Here is a 12421-nt window from a genome sequence, read left to right as displayed (position 1 = left end):
AATTCTCCCAACAAACCAGAGCTATTTTAAAGATAGAAACCTAAGAATCTGCAAGCATATCACAAGTAATATGAGAACAGGAAGACTTGTAAAATTGGTATGACTCAGCTCTATGTTCAACTCTAAGGACCCATCTACTGGAAGTTTTCAATTTACCACCCCCATGAAATCTGATTTATAAATACTAGAAAAACACTTCACACAAAAAATACATAATTTAAGATTATTGTATTTCCTTACAAGAGGAACGTTTTAACAAATTTTACAGGTGTCAATCAACCCTTGTTCAAAATTGGGCACACATCAAATCTAGCATTATGGGAGTTTTATTTGGAAGTGAACTTTTTAAACTATTAATACAAATGCCAAAAGATACTACACAAAACATCCACAGGAATTTTTTTCATCTTTTTTTCTTTGAATTGTTCACAAACATTTCCTACATAATCCAACATACAACAGAGAAATGGTACATCTTTTTCTTTCAATTTGCATACAATGGAAAAACAAGAATATATATATATTTTACAAAGTTTAACTAATAGACACTACCAAGCTGACAGTTTAAGTCTATACGTGAGAAATTATCTAATAAAAAATAATCAGAATTTATTTAGCATCAGTCACTTCCATAACCAAGTACTATTCTGATTAATAAAACTTGTCATTAACCTTCTGGTATAAACTTATACCACTATTCCATCGGTTGTGTTGCTCCCCACCTTGGTTCTTCAGAATTACGAACAGAAAATCGTTGCAAAGTAGGGGCAAGCATTTGCAAAAACAAACAAAAATCCCCAGCTTATTATAAGCATGAATGTGTGGTGGAATTTCCTCCCAAGCAATGAACTTCAAATCATTAAGAATCACCAGAACTGAGTATTGTCAAGATATTTTGCCTAAGTCCAAGAAGAGATGCCATTTATTTATATCCAACAGAGGACTGAAAATTAAACTTAGTGTTCCGTTTGGGGGTAGGTTGGAGGGAATTCAGCCATTTGAAAAATGACCATCTTAAAAAAAAAAATGACCACCAAAAATAGGTTCACTAAATTTATTTTAAAAATCATAAAACGTTTCTTACAAAAGAGCATTACATTCTGCACACTGCTCTGAATAGATGCCAGGGACATATGGACTACTGTTACTTTTCCTCCCTGTCCCACCACCCCAAATGTTACAGTGACCACAAAGCAAAGTGTTCACAATAATTACATGGGGGGACTTCTTTAAACCACCAACAATGAACAAAAATTAAAATTCACTCACTCTGCTGCTGTTTCAAAATTTCAATGTTAGTTTTTGCACACCCTCCCCCACCCCCCACCCTGTTTGTAAGGAACTAAAACATTACATCTGGTGAACAGCAAAGATTTCACTACACCTCAAATGCAGAACACCTATGAAGCAGAGGAATGTTGGCTTTTTAAACAGAAGCAGATAAAAAAAAAAAGATGCAGGACTCCTTCAGTTCTTCACTAGTCTTAGAAAAACTTTCCAGAATACTGCTTCACACTATAAAAAAGAAAAAATATCTTGCATTAGAATCCTTCAACATCTGCATACTGCTTCACACTATAAAAGAAAAGAAAAAAAAGTACGAATTAGAATTTTTGTTCGTAACATCTGAATCAATCTTAATCAACATTAAGACAATTTCAATGCTAAATTAAAATGATAAACATGTCCATTACACAATTAGAGATAAGAACTAAAACATTAGTAATTACAAATTAGAGCAATGTAAAATCCAAGAAAAAAGATTAATAGCAAATCAGACATTAGTGGAGCAGAATTGTTAATATATGGTAGAAAAGACAAAGAAATGCCAGTTAAAGTGTGAAATGCTGCATTTTACAGCACCAATCATTTGTCCTGTAGAGGCATGGCCTGTGCCATATGGCAGACTGTGATTTGTTGTCGATTCAGTTATCTAAAAACAACAAAATCACTAGTCTTCCACACAGAACTAGACCAACATCCACTGAATCTTCTATATTTTCTACAGGCTCTGTATAATTTGTAACAAGTGGTTTTGGCAGCAGTTTTCACCAGAAAAAATGAGAAGTTTGCTTGGTTAAGGCTTCTTCCAGTAAGATTAGTACCGAATGTCTTCGTGTTTTAGCAAGAAGGCAGAAGAAAATTAAAGCAAAGCTATTAGAATATTTAGAAGTTAGGTCCCCAAAAGGTTGAGACACCATGGCTTCTAAAAGAAAAATCAGCTGAGAAAGAGAAGCTTTTTAAGGTTTTAGTATGTGTAGGCTAGTAACATAAAGCTAAACAAACTGACCTGTTCTGCAGCAAATACTGTGCATTCTGTATCTGGTCCTGTGTTCCTGTAATGGTAATGATCCGATCTTCGGATCCTTCTAAAGGCTCATCAATTTTGATCGAAGCTCCTGACTCATGACGGATTTGTTTAATCCGCTGACCACCTTTGCCAATAATAGATCCAGCCAACTGCAAAAATTTTTAAAAGCAAGTGTTTATGATATACTTAAAAAAAAATTATCCTGTATGTTCAGTGACCATCAAGAGCATTCTTGTACAACTTGTTGACTACACTGTGTTAATTTAGTGCCCTCCAACCAGTCAGAGTTTGCATTACAATCTATTTACACCACCCACTGACATTTCCTTTAATAAATGAACCAGGGGCTCAAACCCCTGGTAACTGCTTTTAATAGTACTGAACACTTTTTGACAAGGCTTAAAGTGGAGAACACTTCACTGAAGTCCTTGAAACACAATTTTAATCCTAAAAGGGAAACTTCTGTTAAAACCTTCGTTAAGTCAGAAAACTCATAAAAATGACTCAGTAAATGTCTTTTATAATACTAAAAATACTTACATCTTTGGGAATAGTTACTTGTGTAGTAATAATAGGTCCACCAAGATCACCATATGAGCCACGACCCCCTGCATAGGAATAATCTGATTTAAATAATGAGTATTAAGTTCATATACAAAGCATGAAATAATGTTTGATTTCAGAAAGAAGAAAACTTACCATATCCAGAGCCACCCTAAAAACAGAACAGACAAGAACAGAAAGTTACTTTGCCTTCCAAACTTCAGGTAATGAAACACATTCCTAAAAAACCCCCAATTATTATTAGTAACCAAAGCCCTCCCGTATCTTCCCTAGTAAGCCAGTTTCAGAAAACAATCTTCAGGGGAAGAAACCATTCAGGTACACAGCGTTCCAAGAAACAAAAATGTTATACAGGGGGAGATAAAATACTTAATTGGTGAGTAAACAAGCGTTTTAAAATTATTACTAAATAAACACCCATGATACTCAACCTGTGGTTCATAAGCCATCTGCCACTCTGATGGGCTCCATGTATCTATTGCAGAGTCCCAGGTTTCATCAGCGCTGAAACCAACCTGTGTTAAGAGAGAAAACTATTAACATGAACCTGCACAGTATTTGTCAGAGCCATCATTTTTATACAATCAATTTCTATTTCATGTCTCTCTGTAAGTCTTCAGTAATCATGTATTTTGGGGGCAAACAAAGATGGGACCAATCCTAATATCCCAGCAGAGTGACTAACATAGTCTATATGTAAGACAAGTTCTTCAGTTAACACATTCAATAAAATGTTAGCAATCTGATTTTTAAACCCCTTGGCTCTAATACATTAATGAAGTTATCAATGTTCTTACCATGCCATCATAACGGTCTCCAGGTCTTCCTCTTCTGTCATAGGCCATTAGATCTCTGCAAGCATAGTAATTGTTGTAATCTCAGCTGGTCACGTATTTGAAATGAAAACCTACCCCCTTCTATCTGTGAAGTGCTGCTTCTTGTATGTCAATGTGTGGATGAAAGAAACTTACCCTCCTCTAGGTGGTGGTGGTGGTGGAAGAGGAAGATTCCGAGCTCTACTACCGCCCCGGCCACCTCGCCCGGGAGGGGGTGGAGGAGGTCCTCGACGAGGGCTCATATCATCATAATCTCTTCTGGAGGGAGGCATGGGACGCCCACCCCGACCAGGTGGCATTCTGTCAAAACCACCTCTTCCCCGCATGGGAAATCCCACAGGACGTCCACGGCGGTCATCAAACATCATTGTAAAACCACCATAGTCATAGGTCTCATCATAAAAATTGGGATCGTAAGGCTGAGCACGTCCTTTGATTGGAGACTGAAACAAAAACACAGCAAACTTTATAGACTGAGGGGAAAAAACCTTAATTCACACTAACAATTCTTTCAACAGAAAACTTCAAGTACTTTGTATTTCTCTTGGGAGGTACTTGTGGCAGGATAGGGACAGGAATATATGCAAACATAACAAATAGAAAGGATTTTTAAAAATGCATTTCTGGTGAGTTTGAAATAAAAAAAGTTGGAGTTTTCCTGCTCGTGAGGCAGCAGTTTAATTCTACCCTTAAGAGCTAACATAAAACACCACAAATTCCTTTCAATTTCACAATGGGGATTATGAAGAAATTACTACCCAGAGATCATCACTATCTAGGGTGTGCAATGTAGTACTACAGAGGAACCATAAAAACTTCATTTGAATGATCAAAAGTTATTAATAAACCTCACCAACAATCAAAAGACAACCGTACAGATTCTCCCAAAGTATTTCTAAATTAAATTGATGGAAAAACAGGGTGATAGAAAATTGTTACGGAAAAGTAATTTGTCTTTGGCTTCTGAAATTATTTTTGAATAAGACATCTGTTTTGTGAAATTAAATGCAAATAAGTGTTCTGAAGGTACCTCTGATATAAGATCAAGGATGATCTTTATGCACTCTACAACCCTATCAGGTTTTCCTCCGATAAGAACGACTCTGTCAGTAGATTGAGGACAACATTCCTGGAAAAGCTTGATTGTTGTCTGAGTGTTCTGCAATAGGTTTACAAAATAAGCAGTATTAATTAATCAGAAAAAAAAAAAGAAAATGCACTAAAGAAATAAAAGTTGCAGGTTTACACAGACAATTTATATTTTAGTAAAATTTCCCCCCAATGTAAAAACCTTGTTAGTAAGGGTTAGGCTTTGCAATACACTTTTGGCAAGTAACTTGTCTAGTATAGTCAAGCCATTCTGCTATATTTTAATTAGCAAACTATGTAATCTTAGGGGGAGGAAACTCAAAAGAGGGAATGAGAAAAGCCTACCAAATCCTTACAAACTATTTTCCAGTAATTCAGCAGGAAAAAACAAAACACTGGCTTTACCTCTCGAAGTTCTTTGATTTTAGCACCTTTGACTCCAATAATTCCTCCTGCCAGACTCTGATGAATCAACAGTCTCAACTCGCAGTCAAAGTCGCTTCCTTTATAGTGTTGGTACTGTGGAAGGAGTTACAGAATTTCAGTTCCAAATCAAAGATTCCCCAATACACACTTATCTGCTATAAGCATACCAATATACTGTTGCAGTGAGCAACCTGAATTTATATTTCAATAACTTTACCAGTTATGTGCTATTATCCTCAATAGCCAGGCCCAAAAAGGACATTCTGCACCACCTTAAAAAACTATTTTATTTTCAGGTCCTGCAACACCATACCCACACTGCAGCCATTTAGCATGTCGCTGTTACCACAAAATTATTATTAACATTCAAATAACACCATAATAAAAATGACTGCAAAGCACTTTGCAAATGTAGTTAATTCCCACTGCAGCATGGAGCAGGGTCAACAGTGAGTTGTAAGACCATTCATTTATCATCTTTTTAAGCCTTTTTCTATAGAGACGGGAAAAGTACACTATGTTGAAAATAAAATCGATCCTATGGGCCAGGCTCCATACTTCAGTGGGGTTCAATGGCACTATGACATACATTTAAGCATTCCACAGCATCAGATTCGAGCGGGAGCTGGCTGGTTGCAGTGGGTGATGGCAACTGCAGGCCCTGAAAGTAGAAAAATAAGAGTAATAGGTTAAGTGTCTAGTGTGATCAGGCTATTGTCGCATATATTGGTAAAGCTACTACAACATATTTCAAGACTATCATTAAATAACAAGAAATTGCTTATCTACACTAACAGTCAACATACAATGCTTTTTTATCTGTACACCTAGCAAACAAGATTACACAGAATTTAAAAATACTCAAACTAGATCAAACGTAGTCCTTTCCAACATAGTCTCAGTCAGCAGTCTAACTCAAAACCTCTTCTAAAAATAAAGCCCATAATATACATGCTAAACTCCATGAATGTGCACGACCACAGGCACTTCCTATCTACTCCAGAATGGCTAGACTACCATTTTCAAACAAGGAACGTGGGATGTAAAAGAACCCTGCACTTTAAGCAGCAGAGTGTAACACATTGCTGCTAAACAACTACTATATCCAGTGTCTCTCTGCCTCCCCCATTTTGCCCCATTAAATATTAAGTACCCCCCATTGTGAAATACATTAAAAAAAAAAAGAGCCTACCTCTTCCAAGGTAGGGATGATTTTCTTCAGAATTTCTCCAATCGTTTCAATATCAGCACTGATACTCAATATGCTGTCAAACACCACAAATACCAGATAGTACAAAAAAAGGTGGAAAAGAAAAATGAGTTTTGTGGTCATCACCAGTAGTCAAACAAACTTTTACAGAGATGAACATACAATTATTTAATAGTCCCCATTTAAAGTAGCCTATTTATACATTTTTCACATGCATTTTGTTTTATGCCCAATACGAACATGGTAACAATATTAGGAGACTTGCAGAGAGACAGAAAGAATGGGCTCTTGGAAGGGCTCAGATTAAGTGGGCAATAAATTGACCAGAACTGAAGCAGAGTTGAATATTTATGTTCCCCGCCACCACTAAGTTAAGGATACCCTCGCTGTTACATTGGAAAAACTGGCACACCTTCTCTCAGGCAAAGTAGGGGAATATGCAAGTGGTAAACATTGTATTTGGAGTAAGGTTATGGATACCAGTTAGAAATTAGATCACTAATGGGCTCTGCAAGAAAACAAATACAAATGCGAGACAAAAACAAAGACAACACAAATGAGAAGTGAAGTAAAGTGAACCAGAGTTAGCATTTCATCAGAAAAAATTATGAACAGGCAATGTTGGGAAGCAAGGTGGGCCACAAAGACAGAGCGAGAGACTGTTTCGGTAACAATTTGATTTACAATGCAGCAAATATGCAACACTTGAAGCTGTGCTCCTTCCATTGAAATAAAATTAGTGGATCGTTTGGGTGGGCAACTCACGGTAAAAGTTCAGTGACAAAAAGACTTAATGGGGAAAATAAGACAGAAACTTGAAAAACAATACACCGTCTAAAGGGGATACTATTTAATTATATAAAAGGCAGGTAATAAAATACATTTCTCTCTTTCTAATCAGGCAGTGAGGCATAAACTGTTGGGACATACCGCTCGGGGCCACTGCTGTCTGGGACTGAAACACTGGCATTGTACTGCATTGGTCATTGGCGTTCGTGGATGTTGGCATTGGGCATGGGCATTCAATCAGAAGTTGTCAAGTATGGTACCCGTTTGGCAACGAGCACATTTTTGGGCATAGCCAACCAGGGTTTTCACATGGGCGTTCAGGGGCGGATGGGCCAACGTCATGGTGGGCAACGCAGGGGTAAGTCGATCCAGTACATGGGCAACGGAGATATATGGCCAAAAAAACAAGGAGAGGGAAAAGGGGGAAAAGCAATAAATTTTAATTTAATACAAACTATACTCATACTCTCAATTAATGAAACAAGCTTAAGTTGTTCTGAAGACTAACACAATAATGGACTTCTCTATATCTGACTGTGGCTTAACATTTAAGGACCTTTAATGATGGTACTTTTAAAAAACAAACGATGTTTCAGTAGCAGGCTGGCTCATGAGGGTAGACACAAAACCTGTCACGACTTGAATTCTTGAGGAAACGGGGAAATTATTAACCCAGATAATTATATAGAACATCTGGATTAAGAGGAAAGAGGTTTATAAAAGACAAAAATTCCCACACCACCAAAAATCCTACTTAAAGACTAATTTGGTTTCCTGGAGGTTTAAAATGCATTCCTAGATCCTAACAGGCAAGTTTGTAAAATTTCAATTTTTAAGTTCAGTTTACAGTAATCAAGAGGAACATACAAAGATCTGCGACCAAGAGAGAAATGAAATACTATCAAATAAGTTTTCAACACAAAGTTCTTATTTGCCTCAACTTCAGCAAGGAAACATCAAGAGTGTGTAACATGAGAAAAAAAATTAAGAAATTTGGTGTAGCCAAGTCCTATAAATATGCTCACTTCTGGTGATACCAACATTTAATGTGTCTAATCACAAGAGTCAACCCACTATAAAATATGAAGACACAAATTATCAGCATTGACAGACGGTCTCCCAGTTATAAAATTAAGTGCCTACTCTATTCTTTACTCATATCTAAATCATGCAACCTCAATTTCTTTGTGCTCCATGTGCAAGCTGTTCAAGAACAGATGGGCAAATTGGCGGGAAAAAAAGGGAATAAAAATTTGGAGTTTAATCAGCCACCTGCAATGGTTTTCAGTACTACTGTACTTGGTTCACACATGGGAAATGGTGCAATTAAGGGGTTTTATACTGTTATTTCTAATTAAGATGTTATCTTCCTTGAAGTGAATAATCTGGTGTAAAGTTATTAGAAAGTGAGGAGGTTTAATATGGACCCCCCAACTCAATCTGGGCTTTGTTAGGAATGGCAAATCTTTAGAATTATCTATGTATTCAATTATTACAAAAGGCTTGTATCTAAGCTATTAAATGATTTCTATGATGCAAATCTTTAAATTTCTAAAAACACATAAACTGAAGCTGCCTGTGTAGTAGTTTAAACTCTTTAATACTTACGTCTGTACGGAGAGCCTTAATATTCTTGCCTCCTTTTCCAATCACTGCTCCAGCATTCTAGAGAAAATAAAAAGAAACACAGTGTGTCTTCTTAAACTTTTAGTCAAAAACAAACACCACACAAGTTTAGCCTATCTAACCTCCTGTTTGGTTATAGCAATGGAAATCTATTTGGGGAGATTAAAACCACCAGGTTTAGACAAAAACCAAGAGTATGTTACATGCTCTGGGGACTATATACCTAGACAGAGCTTTGAAATATTCAGAATGCCATATTGAGTATAAATCTTAAGCACTGGCACCAATTTTACAATACCCTTCCACATATCAATTAACTTAAATTCTAGCAGATACTTTCCCATTTTTAGCTGTATTATTAGTCAGGTAAGCTGCCAATCAGGATGTTATCTAATGAACCCACCATGTAATAAAAAATAGCATCTTTAAGGCATTAATGCTATAGGGACCATTCACATCCATCTCCTAATTAGGCTTGTAATAGTTCACTATGTTAAAGGCTTTCATTTTAATCATTAGCAAAACAACTGCCATTGGCCTAAAAATCTAAGTCTGTTTGCTTAGAAAAGAGCCACACAAATATTTTACATTCTGCAGCCTTCTGAAGGCATCCCAGAAGGCTCAAACATTTTCTTAATTTCTACTTTGAGTAAGAACCATTTCAAAAATAAAATCTATACCTTGCTCTGAAGCAGAATGCGTAATTCAACCATCTCATCAGTGTTTCTAGATCTTTTAAAAGCTTGTTCCTCTTCCATATCTTCCGCAGGGCGTTTACCTAAAAATTAAGAGTTTAGATTTCAGAGAGCACCTGCATCTTCAAGAAAGGGTACCTTTAACTACATTTTAGTTTTAACCTACAGATTAACATTTAATTCCATTCCCTCTGAAGGGATTAGTTGTTAAAGCTTGTTAAAAGAAAAAAGGGGGCACTCAATCTTCAACTATTAAATCAAAATACCCTCCCTTAATTTCCCAAACACGAAATATACTGTGACAGCACATCAAAGGATTAGAAACTTCTAAATCCAAGAAAAAAACTTAAGTTTTGTATTTACTAGCTTTCATCTTTTAATCGGTTTCCTCACATGCGCAAATCAGTTACTTCTAGTTCAAAAAAGTTACTTCTAGTTCAAACAAGGATCTCAGGGAAAGTAATGATGAAATTAACAAAACAAAAAGAAATTGTTAAAATGTTTTCTCACCAAATTCTCCATTGGTTTCCGTGTTGGGAAAGGTTTCCTCTGGCTGTTCAGTTTCCATTTTCTTGTATTCAAGGGACACACCAATCTGTTAAAAAATAAAGAGGCTAGTACACTTGGTTTCTTGGAAGTAGGCTGTGCAGCGTGCTAAATATTAAAGACAAGGGAAAGAAATGACTATTTCCAGAACGTACCAGTTATTAAATATATCCTTCCAGGGCAGAACTGAAGCGTTCTGGGCGGGACCAACTGACACCCTAGTGCTGTAGTAGCCTACGAAAACCAACACAAATCAGTTTTGCTTTTTTGGTTATTACCGAATACTAATGACTACAGATTTGAACAGAACAAAAGAGCCATTCCTAAAACGTGTTTTAGGATCTTAAATTTCCAAAGGACCGCCCTAAAACACAATCCAAAAGACCTATCTGATTTTTCTGTAATAGCAAAAACACCGTAATTTTTAATCCTTGGATCAAGTTCCACCACAACAATGTTTTATATAAATACATAGAAACCAGACACATAAGGCATTGAAGCCCCCGAGTCTCGAGTAATGTTCCCGAAAGAAATTATTACATTTGGATTCTAAACTTCTGGGTTTCCTTCCATCGGTGACTTGAAAAGTCCACTTGAAATATAAAAGCAAATGCAAGCCATACCCAACAGTCAGGTCAATCTACTGGAGCGATAAACAGGCAAACCTAAAACAGGAGTACACCCAAACTGCCTGTACTACTCGACTAACAGAACCCTTGAACACCAATAACATCACTAGCGGGATATTTCAAATTACGTTAAAAGCGGTATAACCTGACAATTTCTTTCAGCACCACCAGACTGGCGATAGGACTGTTAACAGCCTTTTGGCTCCCCTCTCCTGACTGGTAGGAGGCGACATGCTGCTCCCGTTATAAGAGAAATAGCTAAACAGCTCACAGTTATGGCAGTATTTACGCCTTCAACTCTTCCCAGTAACCGAAACGCCAACCTGGCCCAACACTCAAATACTGAGGTGCTACGCAAGATTTAGATAAAGGGGTCTGACGACAAATAGCAGGCTGTTTATAAGGATAAACCCAATATCCTTCAAGTGCTTTAGTCGCCAGGTTCAAAAAATCGCTGAGTATATGCGCTACCAGCCAAGGGCAAACATGCCCTCCTCCCCTCAACGCCCGAAACCGGGATCGGCAACCGCCAAGCAACAGGAGTTGAGAAAGCTCCCGAGGCGAGAGCACAAGCGCCGCACCTCTCCCCAGCCCGATCCGACAGGAAATGGCGGCCCGCGTAATGGCGACTACGTGCTACTAGGCGGAGCCGAGCGCGGACCCCCTCCCCCACCCACCACGCGGTCCCGAGACCTCGTCCCCCGCACCCTCCCCCCACCGCGGGAGACAAAGCAACGAAGGCAGCCCCGACCGTTCCAGCTCGCCCGTTCCAGACTCAGGCCCGGAGCGCCCAAGTGCGGCGGGCCCCATACAAAGAGAACGGCGGCGTTCTCTACCGCCCCCCGGCTCCCTCTCCTTCCCACACAAGGCCTAGTTCCCATCACAACAAAACTCATCCCACCGGCACATGCCTCGCGACTCTCCGAAGCCTCTAGTGCCACAACGCGGACTGCATATATACGCTCAGGGAAATGGCGGAGGTGGGGGGAGGGGAAACCCGGCAACGTTCCCTCCCAGAACCCGCCAACCATCACCAAGCCCCCAAACGCCTTCCCCGAAGTGGAGAAAGTACTCTCCGGCCCTCACCCCCACGCGCCGTTTGCCCAGCCCCATTCCTCACCCGGCAAGGGTACCGTCCCTATGCCGCCGCGCCTCCTCAGCCGGTCACAGCTAGACAGAGAACAAGCGTAGGCCCCCCACTGCCCTCCCCCGCCTCCACGCACTCTCTTACCCCGCCGCCGGGCCCGATTGGCTGCACCGGCTACAGCGGTGGCGCGAGAGCGAAGCGATTGGCCCAAGGCCGCGTCAATCAAGGCGCCGGAGAGGGCGACAACCCCGCCCCCCGCCGGCGCCTCCCTTCAGGCTGTAAGGCCGCTAAGGGCCTGAGAAAAATCAGACTTCGAAAAAGTCAACGCAGCCTTTAGGGAGGCCAAACCCCTACCCGAACCCGCAATGCCCAAGCCCCAATAACTCTAATTACCTATAGGCCGCAAATAAGCGGGAAGTAAGCAAGACGTCGAGGTCGGTGCAGCAGAGAAACAGAGGATAATGGCGTCTGCAGAGCTTTCGCCTAAAGCGCCCTCCTCCTTTCTCGTTCGCGCACTCACTGGCTGGGGCGGGGGGGGGGGGAGGGGGAGGGGGAGCCTCTCGCGAGAACTAAAGGCTGTCCCGTTCTCGCGCACAGGGAGGGGCGGGTAGGG

The 12421-nt window shown here is 39.6% G+C and overlaps 1 protein-coding gene across 13 annotated transcripts; it reads right to left on the bottom strand.

Annotated features, from left to right (window-relative positions):
• Positions 1-213: 213 nt before the first annotated feature.
• Positions 214-12351, bottom strand: HNRNPK (heterogeneous nuclear ribonucleoprotein K). 13 transcript variants are annotated; one of them, XM_070459551.1, is made up of 17 exons: positions 12202-12350; positions 10248-10326; positions 10057-10141; positions 9532-9629; positions 8834-8890; positions 7367-7410; positions 6419-6491; positions 5816-5887; positions 5206-5319; positions 4742-4870; positions 3847-4154; positions 3673-3727; positions 3307-3390; positions 3011-3026; positions 2852-2934; positions 2291-2460; positions 214-1575 (listed from the first exon to the last, which is right to left on the bottom strand). In XM_070459551.1, exons 3-17 carry the CDS (start codon positions 10112-10114, stop codon positions 1542-1544), a joined length of 1395 nt encoding a protein of 464 aa, XP_070315652.1. In that variant the 5' UTR covers positions 10115-10141; positions 10248-10326; positions 12202-12350; the 3' UTR covers positions 214-1541. The 13 variants fall into 13 exon arrangements, with proteins under 13 accessions (XP_070315652.1, XP_070315651.1, XP_070315653.1 ...); XM_070459550.1 differs by lacking the exon at positions 12202-12350 and adding an exon at positions 11842-11946; XM_070459552.1 differs by lacking the exon at positions 12202-12350 and adding an exon at positions 11808-11910.
• Positions 12352-12421: the final 70 nt, after the last annotated feature.

Source organism: Odocoileus virginianus, chromosome 31 (genome assembly GCF_023699985.2).
Source record: "Odocoileus virginianus isolate 20LAN1187 ecotype Illinois chromosome 31, Ovbor_1.2, whole genome shotgun sequence".
Classification (NCBI taxonomy): Eukaryota; Metazoa; Chordata; class Mammalia; order Artiodactyla; family Cervidae; genus Odocoileus; species Odocoileus virginianus.
The sequence above is the reverse complement of the archived record's forward strand: the minus strand, read 5'-3'. Positions and strand labels throughout refer to the sequence as shown.

Coding starts and splice junctions, on each gene's coding strand:
- HNRNPK (XM_070459546.1), bottom strand. CDS start 11,834: ATGGGGCTGGGCAAACGGCGCGTGGGG. Junction 4,155..4,741: donor TCCTTGATCTTATATCAGAG/GTACCTTCAGAA, acceptor TTTTTGTTTCAG/TCTCCAATCAAAGGACGTGC. Junction 3,728..3,846: donor CCACCACCACCTAGAGGAGG/GTAAGTTTCTTT, acceptor CTATGCTTGCAG/AGATCTAATGGCCTATGACA.